The sequence below is a fragment of the Acomys russatus genome, chromosome 10 (genome assembly GCF_903995435.1).
Source record: "Acomys russatus chromosome 10, mAcoRus1.1, whole genome shotgun sequence".
In the NCBI taxonomy this organism is placed as follows: domain Eukaryota; kingdom Metazoa; phylum Chordata; class Mammalia; order Rodentia; family Muridae; genus Acomys; species Acomys russatus.
In genome coordinates, this window is record NC_067146.1 from 16,563,924 (window position 1) to 16,582,610 (window position 18,687).

The 18,687-nt window shown below is 40.2% G+C and overlaps 1 protein-coding gene across 1 annotated transcript in view; it reads left to right on the top strand.

Annotated features, from left to right (window-relative positions):
* The window catches only part of Pot1 (protection of telomeres 1), a 64,377-nt gene that overhangs the window by 13,441 nt on the left and 32,249 nt on the right, over positions 1 to 18,687 (top strand). Inside the window, exons 4-5 of the mRNA XM_051151850.1 lie at positions 14,175 to 14,305; positions 16,120 to 16,410. Of these exons, the coding sequence (XP_051007807.1) occupies positions 14,175 to 14,305; positions 16,120 to 16,410 (422 nt within the window). The remainder of the gene's footprint in view (positions 1 to 14,174; positions 14,306 to 16,119; positions 16,411 to 18,687) is intronic.

Sequence of the window (18,687 nt, forward strand, 5' to 3'; positions counted from 1 at the left end):
TCGCTACTGTTTGTTGCTGTTTTCTATCTGCACAGATTTTGTACTTAAAAAGCATTACTGGCTTTAGTGTAGCTGTCGACGGTATGATGGGTGTGTCGTCGAGCGTGACTGCCCGGCTCACAGTCTCCATGGAAAGGCTAGCTGTCACTATGCCACAGTGCTTAGGGTAACGAGGGATTTATGCATTGTCTTACTTTCCGTACTCTCTTGGCATATAGTTAAACTGTGAATGGAGATCATGTGACCTCACTGTAATAGCTATAGAGGATGGTGATATATAATACATATATTTATTTATTTATTTATTACTGGAAAAGGGGTAAGATTGCCACATATAATGGGTTCTAGAGTTAGTGATTTTTCTTTAAAACTTTTATTTGAAGTTTTCCATAATAAACTTGTATGTTGATGGATGAATGTTGCTGAAATACTATGGCATTTAAAGAGAGAGAGAGAATTATAGATATATACAAAAGGAAATGAAAATGCATTTGCATCAGAATCTCTTCTGGATTATATGCTTTACGTGTGCATGCTTCTTTTTAAAGATATTACTTGGTAAGCTACTATCTTTCCTTTACAATAAAACGCCAAGGCAGTTTACATTTAGTCAAGCTGAGGAAATTGGGTGAATTTCTCAAGATTGCAGAATAAAGTAATTTATCATTTGTTGTCTATTCAGATTTATGTCAAATTATGCAAACATTACCAAAGTGTAAAAGTAAACACCTTCTCATCAGTTTGAATCTAAAGCATTCCTGAAGTATTTAAGCATATACACGTGTGCAAATATTCGTGCATACTTGTACTGTGCATTGTTTAGGTAAAGGATGCTAATATGATATCCTTTCCACTCTCTACCTTTATTGCTGATGCCAGATATCAAGGCAAAAGACTATTAAATTACCTTAATTTTGCATTTTCATTTGGGAGAGATTGAAAAATAACATGAGGGTCAAGAAATGCTTTTATTATGATACCTGATAATTTTGCTTTTCTGTTTTCTTGGAGCAGCTGTCAATGCCCATGCAGGCCAGCTCACTGCTGGTCTCACCTGGTACACTTAGGGTGAAATAGTAGGTCTTTCCAACCCTTGATTACCCTTTTGTTCCACTGGGATTGGCTTACTTTATGTCTTTGACATTTTTATTTACTTTTTGAATAAATTAAAACAGGTTAAATGATTATTTTCTCCCCTCAGTTCTTCTAGAAACTTCTTTATATCCACAGAGGATTGTTTTTTCAAGAAGGTTAGTGGCTAATTAAAAGTAGCTAATTGAGATACCAGTGGAAACTGAAAGGCATTCCCTTTTCATCCTTAAGTCTGTACTTTCACAGTTATATGCCAGTTCTGACCAGGTTGACACTGTGTCTTGGCAGAGTATTTTTATACAGTAGATTTATCTTGATAAGATAGTATCTTATGGTGATGAAACATCACAATAAAAGCAACCTGGGAAGGAATTGGTTTATTTGACTTACACTTCCATAGCACTGTTCATCATCACAGGAAGTCAGGACAGGAACTCAAACAGAGCAGGAACCTGGAGGCAGAAGCTGATGGTCGTGGAGGGGTGCTGCTTGCTAGTTTGCTCAACATGGCGTTCTCAGCCAGTTTTCTTATAGAACACAGGACCACCAGCCCGTCCAAATGGACTAGGCCCTCCACTATCAATCATTAAATAAGAAAATGCCCTACAGCTGAATGTTTCATCATCGTTGTTGTATTGTGTTTTGTTTTTTGTTTTTTCCAAGACGGGGTTTCTCTGTGTAGCTTTGACTGTCTTGTCCTGGAATTGTAGACCAGGCTGGCCTTGAACTGACAGAGATCTGCTTGCCTCTGCTTCCCCGAGTGCTGGGTATGCAGGTGTGTGCTACCAGGCCCGGCTTACGAAGACATTTTCTTAATTGAGGTCCCCTCCTCTCAGGTAACGATAGTTTGTGTTAAGTTGACATAAAACTGCTCAGGACAGACAGATTAAATCATATGTATGTTTACAAGAAAAGCATGCGTGAGGAGCAGTAGAAATCCAGTCACTGTTTCCGCTGATACTCCTTTCCAGCACTGAGGTGACACTTGTTCCTAATTGTTAATTTTTATTTTATATGTACAGGTGTTTTGCCTGTATATTATGTTTGTGTACCAGTTCTTTGCCTGGTGCCCACTGAGGCCAGCAGATGTCAGATCCCCTGGAGCTGGAGTTACAGATGTTATGAGCCTCCATGTGTGGGTGCTGGGAGGTGAACCCATCTGTAGCAGCGAGTTGTCTTAATGACTGAGACATCTCTTCAACCCCCATTTTAAATATTTACTTTTTAATTATGTATATGTGTGTGGATATGTTCTTGTGGGTGCCATTGTACACAAAGGCCACAGGTGTCAGATATGGAGTTATAGGCCATTTTGAGCCACGTGACTTTGGTGCTAGAAATTGAACTCTGTCTTTGAGACAGGGTATCACTGTGGAGCTCTGCCTGACCTGACTATGTAAATCATGCTGGCCTCGAACTCAAAGAGATCCTCTTACCCCTGCCTCGCCAGAGCTGGGATTAAAGAAAGTGCCATTATGGCCAGCTCTTTGGATACCTGTATTAACTTATTTGCCAAAAAGAAAATTGAGGCACAGCAACAGTAAGCTATTTTCAGTGTCTTCCTCTGGTTTCAGAGAGGGGGAAATTTTATAAATGCCATATGCTTGCTGTAGGTAAGACCATGAATTAATTTTTTAAATATATTTTTTAAATTATATAAACTGAGAAGACTTAATATTAAGTTTAATAGTCAGTCTGTGTGTTCTCACCAAAATGTATCTGCTTCCTGAACTCTGGCATTCTTCAGGGGTCTTCTGTATGTAATCATCACCCTGAAAAATATTCACTGCTTTTTCTTTAACCATAACTATGTCATGTATGTGGATATAGTCATCTTCAATGACTAAGATATTCAAATTAGAAACTCCTTTAAGCATTCTCTTATCTATAAAACCTTGTAATGAATACATTGTCCTCCTTAACTCTCATATATAGGAACTGATGAATGTTTAGTTCTTCTGTGTAGAACTGAATTGTATAGCTTCATCTTTTCATAAGTCATATAGCTTATTTAACATTGTGTAAGCTGGTGAGTGTGAAAACAGTAGCTGTGACAACTGAGTGGAATGCTTTGGAAAGACAAGAAGAGACAACAAGCCATCTTTCCTGTGCCGTGCCAGCACCTTTTTCTTGCCACTTACACTTCAATCAAGTCCTGGATAGGGCACCTTGCACTTACAACCTACATCTTCTTTGTGTTTCCTATAGAATTTTACCTTTTTTCAGATGCCCTGTGAAAGCCTTTCTTATATTAATGTATGAATTATAGCTATTGCAATGTTTAGTAACAGTTACATAAGAATGAATTAACAGCCTGTGATGATGTTCTTAGATACTAAATTATACTTGAAACTTTCTATTAATTCTTCTATAATAAACTTTACTGTATTTCCTATTTTCTCTCAGCTCCATAAAACAGCAAATATTATAACACCATTGAGACAGAGCATAATTTACCTGGCTAGAAAAGTCTCTGATGCCTCCCTCTCTGATGTTTCTTTCTTTGGGATTATCGGGTTTTAAAAGCATGCACCTTGGCGACACAAGTTAGATAGGCTGAGTGTTCCTCTCAGCTTTCTTGCCTTCAGAGTGCTTACCTAGCCTGCTGGATACACTGGATTTCCTTGTTTCAAAGTTAGAAGCAATGCTCTCTGTTGCGTATAGTTTTGTAGGAATTGAGGAGATTCTGTGATGACACATGTATCTGTGTATATTGCTTAGCATGGCTGCCTTGTACATAATGAGCCCTGGGCAGTGGTTAACTATTAAGTAGTCCAGGGTTTCCATTGTTGGAACCCTTGTTAGAACATATGTTGCTTATGTAAACAATTTGTTTCATATCTGAAAAGCAGCAAATGCTCAACTTCTGTACTTTGGAGTATTGTCAACTGTGTGTTTTATATTTTACTAGCTTTTATTTAGTTCCTCAATCTATTTACAGTATCTAGTTTCCCCTGATCATTATTTTAACTATGGACAAACTAGAACAGTGGCTGAAATCAATCCAGTCCTTTTTTTGCTCCATGATATTTTTTTCTTTTTTTAAAAAGTTTGTTTATTTATTCACTTTCATCCTGATTACAACCCCACCCTCCTGTCCTTCTCCCCCTCCTCTCTCCCCTTTTCAGGAAAAGGGAGCAGCTCCTCCCATCCCCATGTCCACCCTTCCAGCACATCAGGTCACATCAGAACTGAGCACATCCTCTTTCACTGAGGCCAGACAAGGCATCCCTGCACGGGGATGTGATCCAAAAGCAGGCAACAGAGTCCATGTCAGAAACAGCCCCTGCTCTACCTGCTGTGGGACCCACATGAAGACCAAGATGCCCATCAGCTACTTCGACTGCTCTAAAGTTTGTAAACAGGCAACCTTGTTTTTCTTGCTTTTATAAAACTGTGAGTGCCTAATTTAATTCCCTTTCAGATTTCTGTGCATGTGTGCCAAACTCAAATGTCAGCTCCCATTTATTTGGAAAAATGTCACAGACATCATTAGCTCTGCCTTTGTCATGATGAGCTGTTGCCTGTGCAGAGAGTATAAGTTTGCACAGCAGCAAGCACTCATGTACAGTAGCACTGCAGTGAGGACAGGAACCTGATTTCAAAGACGGCAGCTCAGCATGAGGAGAAGTCCAACTTTGGCGCTGAGGGACCATTCAGTCTATATTTAGTGTTTCATGAAGTAATGAGTGAGTGCATTAGGTTCGCTTATATATTATTTTTTTTTATAAATTTGACGGGAATACAGTAAAGCAAATCTATATGCAATTATCATTGTTAAAATATTAAATGCTGACCACCATAATGGAGTTTTTGGCATTGGAGGTTAGTGAAGAACATTCCTAAAGACATTCAGATTTTAGATAGATTTATATAAACTATGCAGGGAAAGATGTTCTATAAATATTTAAGGTTGCATAGAGTACATTGTACTCCTACTGTGATTTCAGGATTAGGAAAATTTCATATGCCTGTGAATTACTACTTATCAATATGTATATACAAAGATATAGGTAAGTTTTCATGTTTTGCTTTCAAGGGAGCTCTTGCTTTCTGCAAACAATGTTTGGTTTTTCTGGCCTTCCTATGTATAATAACAGAGTCATGTCTATTAAGTATTTAAACACATGGAAGGTCCTTTTTTTTTTTCATGCTAGATAAAAGTCACAGGTAGTTGTAGTTACAAAAGAGAAACTACAAATCAGGTGAAAGTTAGAAACAAGGACTTGGCCTGGTGGTGGAGAAGATTTGCATGCTGTACTCTATGCAGATACGGTCATCGAGATGAATCCCACACATGTGGAGATTTCAGGCTTCTGCCAAGGCTGTTGCTGCTGGAGATTTTCTCTCTGATGTGCACCCGTCTCAGTTCATACCCATGTGCTTTACACAACTCGGGGCATACAGATAGTCTCCCCGACACTCACACAGTCTCCAACTCAACCCCAGTCCTATAGCCAACTGCCTGTAGCAGCTTATCTTACCTCTTTTCTTCCATTCCCTGGGGACTCCACAGGTTCTCTTTGCAGACCCAGTTATCTTCCCTCTATGGCCCCAACAGCACCCTTCTTCTAGCCCATCTCAGTTGCTAAGTGTCAGCTTCCAATACCTAGAAAGAAGTTCTGTCCTGGACCAATAGCAAACACACCTTGGAGAGATTCAGCACTCTATACCATGCAGCTCATGGCTAGTACATTATTCTAAGATCCAGTGGGCAGCAGAAACCAAGGAATGGAAAATCTACTTAGCGGAGACAAGACTTGATAATGAGTACCTAGAATTATAATCATGCCAAACCCAGATGCTTAGAAACCAACATAAAACACATGACAATATGTCTTCGCTAAAGCCCAGAAGCTCTACTATAGTAGACACTGAGTACTGCAGCATAGCTGAAGCAAAAGACAGATTAGATGAGGAAACAGGATCCAACCTTCTGCTGCATGCAAGAAACGCTTTAATATCAAGGATACAAGATATTCCAAGCCAAAGGAAGCAAGAAGCAAACCAGTGTAGCCATTTTTATATGTGACAAAATAGATTACATAGCAAAACTAATGAGAAGAGATAGGACTATGTATTTAGCAAATGGAAAAGCTACCAAGAGGATATTTGCAACAGACACAAGGGTACGCAAAGTCATAAAAGAAAATACTACAACTAAAATCACATACCAACCTTCATAGCGTGATAGTGGGTAACTTCAGTACCTCACTCTTGCCAACAGCCAGGTCATCCAGAGAAATTGTAGAGCTGAAAGACATCACAAACCACATGGGCCTGACATATTTACGGAACATTTATCCCAAACACAAAAGAATGAACCTTCTCATCAACTTAAGGGGCAGTCTTCAAAATTGACCACATACTTGAAGACAAAGCACATCTGAACAGATAAATAAAACTGAAATAATACTGCATCCTGTCAGCCTACCACAGATTAAAACTGGATATGAACAATAACAGAAAATTTACAAACATATAGAAACTGTGTAATGAATTTGAATTCAATAATGAATACAAAACTAAGTCAAGACACAAAAGGAAATTTTAAGTGTTTTGAAATTGAATGAAAGTGAAAACATATCCAAACTTACAGGACAAAGTTAAGGCAGTTCTAAGAGCGACGGACGCTCATAGACTAGGAGGTCAGTGGCTCTCAGTGTCCTGATGCTGCAGCCCTTTCATATAGTTCTTCATGTTGTGGTGACCCCAACCACAAAACTATTTTCATTTATACCTTAAAACTATAAGGTATCATAATGTAAGGAATCATAATGTAAATATGTGATTTGCAGGGCATCTGATGTGTGACCCTGTGACAGGGCCATTCAACCCCTGAAGGGATTGTGAGGTGCAGGCTGCGATCTACTGGACTAAGTGGGTCCGTAAAAAGATTGGTGAGAAGCTAGATTAGCAACTTAGTGACACATCCGCAAGCTTTAGAATGAGAAAAAATAAAAGAAAAGAAATCAATAAAATAGAAACAAAGACAAAACATGACAATGAAGGAAACAAAAAGTTGGTTCTTTTTAAAAAATAAGTAATATTTCAAAACCCTTAGCCAAATTAACTAAAACACACAGGACATCTAAATAAACAAAATTGGAGGAGGGTATAACAACAGGCACCAAGGAAATAAGAACATACTTTAAAAACCTATACTCCATCAATGGAAAATCTAAAAGAAATAGATAATTTTCTGGATATATACCACATACCAAAGTTACATCAAGATCAGATAAGTCATTTAAGCAGACCTATAATCCCTAATGAGATGGAAGCTATTATTAAAATCTCCTGACCTAAACAGTGTATAGTCAGATGATTTTAGGGCAGACTTCTACCAGGCATTCAAAGAAGAACTAATGCCAGTACTTTTCAAATTATTCAATAAAATAGAAATACAACATTTTCCAATTCATTTCACAAAGCTACTGTTGTCCTAATATCCAAACCACACAAAAGCCCAACAAAGACAGTATTATAGACCAATTTCGTCTGTGAACATAGAAAAAAATTTCAATAAAAAAACTTGGAAAATCATCTACCTTGATCAATTAGGCTTCACTTCAAAGATTCAGGAATTATTCAACATACAGGAATCAATAAATATTATCCACTATTTAAACAAACCCAACACCCCTTGCTGGTAAAAGTCTTGGAGAATTTAGGGATACAAAAGTCATAATCTAAACATAATAAAGACAATTTATAGCACACTCGAGGTCTTTGTTAACCTAGATGGAGAAAAATTCAAAGCATTTCCACTAAAACCGGGAACAGGATAAGACTGTCCACAAATTTATGTACAGGCCTGTTGAGTACAGCACACTCACAGTTGGTTAAAAATGGAGAAAGCGAGTTTATCTAGAGCTTTCTTCTCTACTGACAGTGTTCATGGTACTGGAAGGGACTTTGCAAATGAGAAAGGTAAACACCAACCCAGCTATAAAACTTTGAATTTACAATGATGACCTGCCTGTAAGATATGTTAATGCAACAGTGGTACAGAGTTTGTGGAAGTAACCAACCAGTATCTTTTAATTTAGGGCTCATTCCATGAGATGGAACCCACCCTGACACTGCTTGGATGGGCAAACACTCAAGACTACATAGGCAAGAGGCCTAAGGGAAAGCCAAATACTAATGTTCTGTGGTACTTACAGACATGTGTCTCATTCAGCCGTCATCAGAGAAGCTTTCTCTTACAGAAGACAGTCACAAATACTAAGACCCACAGCTGGACAGTATGCAAAGAGTGAGAGAAGTGGGAACTCCTTTTTGTAAATAGGATGTCTTTGTCAAATCCTTCCCACCAGGGTTCAGGGAACTCTGGAACAGGCAGCAGAAAGAGTGTAAGAGCCAGAGCAGGTGGGGGGCACCAAGGAAACAAGGCCCTCTAAACTGCAGTATGGATGTGTATGAACTCAGAGAGACCTCAGTAGCATTCAAGGCCTGCAGAGGTCTGGGCCAGACGGGACCCCACAGGGAAGTAGACACAAGCCTGCATCCACAAGCTCTCTAATTGTTTTTTTTTTTTTTTTTTTTTTTTTTTTTTTTTTAAGATTTATTTATTATGTATTCAACATTTTGCCTGCATGTACACCCGAACTCCGGAAGAGGGCACCGGATCTCATTATAGACGGTTGTAAGCCACCACCATGTGGTTGCTGGGAATTGAACTCATGACCTCTGGTAGAGCAGACAATGCTCTTAACCACTGAGCCATCTCTCCAGCCCATAAGCTCTCTAATTGTTAACCGCTTACAAATGATTTTTTTTTTCCTCCACGGGAATCTTACTAGGTGTGTAAACCACTCTTAAGTGCAAGCTCCATGCAAGCAGTAGATGGCCAACCCTGACGAGCCGGAGTGGCATGTCGAGAGGTGCTTTGTCTCATAGTGCTTCCAGATTTGTGTTTTCACGTGGCTTCTGTAATGCAGATGTGTTTTATGCGTCGTTATGTGGGTTTTGTGCTTGTTCTTTGGTTCTTTCTCCTGTATGCATGTCTTCCTGTTTGTTCAGTCTTGTTTGTATTCTACTAAGAAAAAAAAAGTGTGGAATTTGGTGGGTGGGAATGAACGTAGAATCTGAGAGAAGTTGAGGGAGGAGAAACTGTTATCAGAATATATTGTATGAAAAAAACCTATTTATAAATAGTTCAAGGATTATAGAAAAAAAGAAAAAACAAATATTCTGATCCCATGTAGATTTGGACGTCCTGTGAGGCTACTTGTCTTTTGGCAGTTTATTCTCATAGAAATTTTAAAACTGACAGTCACTTCTGAGGGAACAAGGGATAGATAGAGCATGCGTGTGTGTGTGTGTGTGTGTGTGTGTGTGTGTGCACGTGTACCTCTAACCAAGGCTTCTGCTGTACTAGGCTCAGTAAAGTTTTGTTTTCGTAAAAGTAGCCATTTTTCTAACATGTAGTAGAGGAGAGGCTTCTTTTGCTTTGTTTTTCTCTTTTGTTTTCATTTTTCCTGATTTGCACAGTAGTGTTAGCCTGACTCCTTGGCACAGTGTGTATCGGTGTTTCTCAGCGTATGATCCAGAGTCTTTTGCAGTGCACCTGTTCTCCCTTGGCATGGTCGGCACCGTCATAGGACAGTGAAAACAGACAGGACTCACCTGCTGTCGCGTAGTGCTAAAAAGAACTGTGCAGCTTACACTAAAATGCAGCTGTCATAAATGCCAGTTACATTTGCAGGTTTGTTTTTCCATTATAAATGAACCAAAGTGGATTATGTTAAAGCACCTAAAGTGAAAGGCATACAGTAGAATGGCCATAACTGAAAATACCATCAACATGACTAGGAAGTAGTCTGTTACAAACACGTACTGCAGGTTTCAATATTCTATTACAAGTTAATCTGTGGTATGTGATTTTTCTGATGCTAACAATCAAAAAGTAAAAGGACCACGTTTGATAATGGGAATTTTGATTAGATTTTAGTGATATTTGTGCTCTGTGTTTGGACTGTTACGACATTTTCAAGAAATTTAAATTTTTCAATGTATACATATTTTATCCAAAGTACATTGTTCTTTCTGGCAAAGTAGCTGTGCGTTTGACTACAAAATCAGTTACCGCCGCTGCTGGGTAGGGAGCTAACCCTGCGGAGGCGTGGATTCGTGGCTGGGTAGGGCCTATTTATAGCCAGCGAAGCTGCAGTGGCCTCACTTGTAGTCTGTGTAAACCCAGCTCAGAGTTAGCTGTGGGGTGGGCTTTGCCAAACTGCTTCAGAAAGTACTTGTGGGACAATACAAGGAAGAACAGCGCCCAGATTGTGTGTAGCATTTTTACATGCCTGTTTCTGTGCATCAAATAAGAATTAACTTTTGCAAAGGTAAAGTACAAATATAGAAGTAATGTTTGTTCTCTTTATCACTGAAAAATGGTTGCAAGATAGGTTTGCTTTGTTTGTTTGTTTTCGCTTAGAAAATAACTCCTTTTGCTGATTGTTTTTGTCAACTTGACACAAATCGATACAAACATGAGAAAAGGAGAACCTTAACTTAAAGAAGATGACTCCAGCAGCTTGGCCTGTTGGCCAGTCTGTGCGGATAACTGATGCAGAATCGCAGACTAGTGAGCCGCACCGCGTGAGCCACACCATGTGAGCCGCACCGCGTGAGCTGCACCGGCACCGTGTGAGCCGCACCGTGTGAGCCGCACTGACACCGTGTGAGCCGCACTGGCACCGTGTGAGCCGCACCGTATGAGCCGCACTGGCACTGTGTGAGCCACACTGTGTGAGCCGCACTGGCACCGTGTGAGCCGCACTGTGTGAGCCGCACTGGCACTGTGTGAGCTGCACTGGCACTGTGTGAGCCGCACCGTGTGGCTTCCGCTTCTGCCTCCAGCTCCTCCTGCGCTCGCTGCAGTTCCTGCCCCGACTTCTCTCAGTGAAGACTATGATTTGTGAGATGACATTTCAAGAAACTTAACATATTTTACTCAAAGAGCAAAGAAATAAACCCTTGGCTGCCCAGGTTGCTTTGGCTGTAGTTTTATCACAGCAGTGGCACCCCGGGATACCATCTATCCTCATAGGGCTTCAGTGTGGCTCTTTAGTCGGCACATGTTCTTTGTCATGTGTGTTTTAAGTGTCAGCATCCCTTTGCTTTCCCTTTAAACTTTAGAATCTGCAAACCATTACCAAGCATCAAACAAAATAAAAATCAAGGGGAACGGAATGTTTTGGATTTTCATTGAATTTATTTGTATTATTCCCCCACAAATTATCCTGTTTTCTTGTTGTTTGTTTGTTTGTTTGTTTACTTTTTCATTAATCCCCCAACAGCTGGACAGACTTCCTCCTTGGCTTCCTAGTCTAGCACATGCACTTTGTCCTAGCTGTCTTTTCAGGTGGCAGGTTTATGTTGAATCCTGAATTTTACCTCTCACTATGTAAATAGTCTCGGGTGCAGTGTCCTTTTTCAGGCTTGGACTGTAATTCCCAAAGCCAAGATCACTGGAAAGTGTGTTCACAGGTTTAGCTCCACATTTGCTTTTTGTGGGGTCCCCTGCCTACTTCACTAATTTTTACATCCGATGTCCTTATGAGTTGAGACGGGGCTTCCAGTGCAAGTGTACTATATCCAGACATTAGTCTTTTTAATCATGTGAATTCTTTTAGATTAGTTGTTCTCAAATTTCCTAATGTTGCAGCCCTTTAATACAGTTCGTCACATTGTGGTAACCCCAATCATAAAATTATTTCATTGCTACTTCGTAACTGGAATTTTCTCCTGTTATGAATTGTTATGTAAATGTCTGATAGTGCAACCCCACAAACGGATCACAACCCACAAGTTGAGAGTCACTGTTTTAGAGCTGCTGCTGCTGCTGCTTCTTCTTCTTCTCCTTCTTCTTCTTCTTATTATCATCATCATCATCAGCATCATCATCTATTACATCCCAACCGCAGATCCCCACCCCCTCTGCTCCTAGTCCCTCCCCCGACCTCTCCTTCACCCCAGATCCGCTCCTCCATTTCCCTTCTCCACGCCAGCCACACGTGTCACATCAGGTTGCAATAAGACAGGGCACCTCTCCTCATACTGAGGCTGGAAGAGGCAACCCAGAATGAGGAGGAAAAGGACCCAAAAGCACAGAAAAGAGTCCGAGAAAGCTCCTGTCAGGACTTCAGCAAGAGCACCATGCTGCACAGCCATAACACATATGCCGAGGAGCCAGGTCAGACCTAGGCCAGTTTCCTAATTCTCATTTCAGTGAGTCTTATGAGCCCTGGTTAGTTGATTCTGTCGGTTTTCTTGTGCTGTTTTTTATCGCTTGGCTCCTGCAACCTTTGTTTTCCCTCTTCCATACCCCAAGTTCGTTTACTGTTTGGCTGTAAATCTCTGCATCTGCTCCCATAGTGGCTGGATGAAGCATCTCTGATAACAAGTATGCTACAACCCAGTCTACAAGGGTCACAGAGTATCATTAGGATCATTTCACTGACGTTTGTTTGTTTGTTTGCCAGCTGTGTTTGTTTCTATCGTAGGTCTCTGGGCTGTCCATCCTCTGGTTCTTGGCCCTCCAGACAGTGTCAGGGCTGGGCTCCCTCTCAGGGAGTGGGACTCAGGCTGGACCAGTCATTGGTTGCCCATTCTCACTAGTTCTGCTCCACTTTTACTCCAGCACATCTTGCAGGCAGGACATTGTAGGCCAAAGATTTCATGGGTGGGTTGATGTCCCAGTCCTTCCACTGGAGGCCTTGCCTGCCTACAGAAGATGGGCAGTACAAGCTCCATCTCCCCAATACTGGGGAACTCTCCCAGTGTCACCTGGAAGATTTCTTGGAATTTCCATTACACTAGGTTTGTACTTCGCTCCTGAAATGCCCCCAATTCCAGTTTTGTTCTGTGTCCCCTTCCCAGGGAGCCCGCCATGTCCCCGAGCCTGTCTGCATCTGTGACTGTAGCATGATTACCCTGCAGTAGGATAAATGTAGTCTCCACTTATAAACGAGAACACACCATGTTTGTCTTCCTGGGTCTGGGCTGCCTCACTCAGGGTGATCTTTTTCTAGCTCCATCCATTTGCTTGAAAATCTCGTTATTCTTTTAAGCAGCTGAGTAACGCTCTGTGGAAAACGTTGCTCCTTTTGCATTTTATTGCTTTTCCCTTATTGACTATGAATCTGTTCATCTACAGATACTTAACATTCGTCTACTTTGGTTTTTTGCTGGAAGTGATTTTCTTTTCTACCTTCTTGACTTTAAACTAATGAAAGATTTGTGGTTTTTCTCCAGAAAAATAATATAGAATATTTATTTTCATAACTTCTTCCCTTTTCTTTGATATTTTGTGTTCTTTCCTAGGGTCTTGGGAAAGACAGGAAGACAGTGTATTTGTTACTGTGCATTTTCTGAACTATGGCAGCAACTATTAAAATTTTAAATAGTAAAACGTTAAAGCCATGTTTCCCTGTGACCACAAATATTATTAATTTTTACAAATTAAAATACTGTTATTCTTTTTCACTAGTTTGTTGATATGCATTTTTATATAATTGTGCATTTTAATTATCTGTTTACTCTGACAGGATGTGTTTGTAAACCGTCTGATCATGCATCTAGACAATAGATACATGTTCACATTTTCTGCGTTTATACATTTATACTCTTGTTTTCACTCTCGCTCTGTCTTGTCACTCTCCCCTCTATCCCCCCATGCTGAGCACTGAACCCAGGACCTTGGCCATGTTAGGCAAACATTGCTGTTCCCACAGTCCCCACTGTCAGTGTGATATGTTTGCTTATTTGTTTTGCAAATTTTAATTGTTCATTTGAATGTATTCATCTCTTTCATGAGTTTTAAGTTTTCGGAAAAAGTTATTTTTGTTTCATTGTATGTCTTAAGGTTAATTTTTTGTGGATCATGTTTTCAGATTAATTTTGCAATAGTGTTGAAATCCAAAAACATGTCTGTATCTCATTTTTGTCTTAGAGGACTAAGTAATAGAGAAATGTAAAATTTGTTTGGTATTTTTAATTAAGCATGTTCTAATTTTACTAAATGCTTTGAAATACTTTAATTTATTTGTTAAATATGTTTTGTTTCCCAGATTACTGCTCAGTTGTAACAATTGTGGACCAGACGAATGTGAGGCTGACGTGCATGCTCTTTAGTGGGAACTATGAAGCCCTTCCCAGCATTTATAAAGTTGGGGACGTTGTTCGCTTTCACAGGCTAAAGGTACAAACTACGTTACCAGACAAGAAGTCTGTGTCGTTCACTAAAAGCAGTTAGGACTAATTATATGGCTGAATTACTAAAACATGACATTAAGCATTTCAAGAGATAAGAAATGTAAATACTATCAGGCTTCATTAAGTAGCTGACACCTCTTTAGATACGCATTAGAAGCTGTGATTCCAACTGGTTCAGTTTGTCCTGTCACTTCCAAATATGGTTTATGTTACCACGTTTCCATGTAGGATTTGTAAGGGATAGGATACATCATTGTAACTTCTTTTTATTAATTTTATTTTATTTAAGACTGAATTCTTACTGTGTTGCTCTGACTGGCTTCAGCCTCCTGAAGTATGATTTGTATAGCTCTGGTAAGTTGAGCAAGGGAAAACTGAAACTCCACTCAACTCAAAGAACTTGACCCTTGAGGGCAAGGCACTAGAGAGAAAAGGGGTACAGACTGTATCCAGAAATCAGCGGGCTTACAGTCAGGCGCGATCACTTAGGAATTGTACGAACTCCCGTGTTGCGTAGAAAACAGCAGCGACGTAGCAGTAGTCTGGTCCAGTCAGGGATACATAGCCTACGCTTCTTTAGCCCTGTCTCGTTTTTCCTTATTATCGTGACAAAGTGCCTGACAGGCACAGCTTATAAAAAGAAAAGTTCATTGAGTTCATTTTCATGGTACATGTCGGCAGCATCGTTTCTCACGTCCCTGCCAGAAAGGGAAGCAGAAAAGAGAAGGCAAGAACGAGAAGTGGTAGGTGCCTCAGCCTGTGTCCCACAGCCACGGGCAGTGCAGCCACAAGAGCCTGCAGTAAGCCCTGCACACACACCATAGCGAGGGCTTCGTACAGTTTTCATAAGAGTCACAAAGCCGTGCTTGTCTCACACAGAGCGTCATTCTAGAATATCTTGTACACATGGAAGGCAGTTTGCAGGGTGAGGCCTACTAAGGCAGAGGGCTTTGGGAAACACTTAAGATTCACTATAAGGGATCATAAACTCAAGGTTTTGTCACCTAGCAATTTTACAAAAGAGCCAAACTCTGTCCGTTGGAGGAGGTAGCTAAGTGTGCGTATAACAGCTTATTTCCAAGAGTTAGTAGAAGAAAACCAAACCAACTCCACAGTGGCCCAGCCATTGAGTCTATCAAACAGTTTTACAGTCGATACTGTAAGTTTTTTAAAAAAAGTGTGCTAAGCAAATTAAAATGTTAAACAAATTAAAATGAATGAGTAAAAGTACTCACAATGTGGTTCAGCATGCTCACATTACTTCACAGATTTATGTGTTCAGGATTTCACTATGCCACATTAATAACTGTCACATTATACTTTCACCTTGTGGAAGTTATGGGTAATAAAGTCTCATAAGTTGGGGGCTGGAGAGATGGCTCAGTGGTTAAGAGCACTGGCTGTTCTTGCAGAAGACCTGGGTTCAGTTCTCAGCACCCACATGGCATCTCACAACTGTTTGCAACTCCAGTTCCAGGGGATCCATCCAACACCAGCACATAGACATACATGTAGATAAAACATAGATGCACAAAAAATAAATAAATCTGAAAAAACCTCATGAATGTAAAAACACAAGTTTAATAGAATTGGAATACTATTGCTTACTTTTTTAAATATAATTTTTTGGTGTTTTAAATATTTCATAGTTAGGGATCTTGATATAGCATCTATTAATTATATTGTTTTGTGAGCTAAGTCAATAAAAATTATTATTTTGTTACTTATCCCAGGAAAATGTGTCATTTCCAGTTTCTTTGGTTCCTGAGATTTGTTTTTTACTTTTTCCCACATTCTTAGATCCAAGTCTATAAAAACGAGCTTCAGGGGATCAACAGCCCTGGTTTCGCATCTTTGACATTTGAAGGAACTTTAGGGACTCCTGTCGTAGCACGTACTTCAAGCAAACACTTTAGCTTCACTGATGCGGACCAAAAAGTGGTAGAGGCCTTGCGGGTTTGGGCGTCCACGCACATTTCAGCTTCTTCAGCTTTCGTGAAGCTGTGTGATGCTCAGCCCATGCAGTATTATGACCTGACTTGTCAGCTCCTGGGTAAAGCAGAGGTGGATGGAACAGCATTTCTTCTAAAGGTATAATTGAAATACTTGAAATTACGCTTTAGTGCTTCCTAACTGCCATGCCTGCAGCTTTCTGGCCGAGTGTTTGTAAGCTGTGTTTTATGGTGCGTTAGTTCTGATGCTTTCCTCCTTTTCACATACTGCTGCTCCTTCATGTCTCTGTGCTTCCCGCTCAGAGAACAACGCATTATCAGTTATGAATTTTAGATACTGTGACATTCATTCCATCTTTAGTAACAACATACAGAATTCTGTTATATCTTTAATGACACTTCTGTCTTGCTACTTCTGCTACTTTGTGAAAGTCAGCTGTGTTGTCACCTGCTTGCTTTCTTTCTGGGTACACTGCCATTAAGTCTGCCCTGAGACTTTCACTGCCTGGCTCATCAGAGTAGGCATAAGTAACTTTGAAATGTTTGTTGTTATTTTTGTTTTGTTTTTAAACAGCTAAAAAAATGCAGTCACATAAATGGTATGCCATCTTTACTCCTATACCACGAATAACCTGTGGAAGGAACCTGTGGAAAGCACCTAATTGCTTTCCTTGCTTAACCATATTATAGAGGACTTTGTAACAGTACTTTTTTGACAGAAATCCTGTGCTTAATTCTCTGGTGTCTGTTTGGAATAATCAGACAAGAAATGGAATGTTGTGCTTGGATAAGACAAGGTTTAGCATCACTGTTACTGCTGGCACATTTTGCAGGAATGTTGAAAAATAGAAATCACTGAATAAAATACCAAGTTTTTGAAGTTGAAAGTAACAGCTTGATATAAACAGAGCATAAAAAGTAAATTTTAAGGAAAGTTCAAGTCAAGTAAAGGTAAGCTGAACCAAGCAAACAAAATTATCTAGGGTTCCCTTGCCAATGTGACATCCTTAACGTGACTGTTTATTAACTAACTATTCAACATTACCCAAATCAAAGACACGCTTCTCAGACAGCAGCTGTGCATTGTTAACTACTGTTAACCAACCCTGTAGCTGATAGAGTCAAAACTGAATATTTCTCTCTAAGAACCAATGTGTACCTATAAGCCATTTTAATAGATAATCCATTTCCAGATAGGTCCACCTTGGGGAGTTTATTATATTGTCTTTTCAAATGTATTGAGAAGTTCATAAATGTATCAATGAAATGTGATCATATCCACCTCCCTTCATTCCCTCTCATTCACTCCCACAAGACATCCCATCCCCACCTGAACTTCCTTTCCGTTTCCCCCTTTAATAACTCACTAAGGCTATTTAATGCTGACCACACGTGTTTGAGTGTGAGTCCATTCACTGCAGCTTGGTAAACCCACCAATGGTCTCATTCCCAGAGAAAAGCGATTCTTCCTCCCTAGAAGCTGCTGAGTGCCAGGAGCCCCTGCTGGGGGAGAAGCCTGGTCAGCTCCCCCCACCGCAGGCTTGAGCATGAGCAGAGGAGAAGCCTGGTCAGCTCCCCCCACCGCGGGCTTCAGCATGAGCAGAGGAGAAGCCTGGTCAGCTCCCCCCACTGCAGGGTTCATCCTTTTTTAGTTATCACAATATATCCATTTCTGGTTTTCTCAGTAGCCATGTGTTGCAGTATCATTTCTGTTGCTTTGATAAGACACTTTGACCAAAATTAACTTAGAAAAGGGAAGGGCTATTTGGCTACACCTCCAGATCACAGGCCAAAGGGAGGTCAGGAAAGGCTCTCAAGCCAGAGCTTAGTGTCTATTCCAGGCTTCATTTTCTCCAGATGTAGGAATTATGCACAGATGTGGCAGAGATCACGAAGGATGCTACTTGTTTACTGGCTTATGGAGAAGCTGGTACTGTTAGCCCAAGGATGCTGCTGCCCACAGTGGACTGGACCCTCCTGCATCAATCAGTGATCAAAAACAAATCCCCCACAGACATGCACCAGGCCAGTCTGATCTAGGCTTTATTTTTTTAATTATCTGTATGTATGTATATGTATATATACACGTATGTATGTATGTACGTACGTATGTGTACACACACATACACACACATACATACATACACACATACATACATACATACATATGTCTGGAAAAGCCTGAAAAGTATCTTAGATTCCCTGAAAGTCGAGGTGCAGGCAATTGTAAAATGCTTGACATGAGTCGTAGAAACCAGACTAATGTCTTCTGCAACAGTGATATACATTACCAGTTCCTGGAACATCTTTCCTGACCTCAAAAGTCAGTATACAAAGCATTATTCCACTCCTTCTCTATTACTCCGCTCATATTATGTAGATGCTGAAAAATACTTGTAAGTTTAAATTTCTTTAA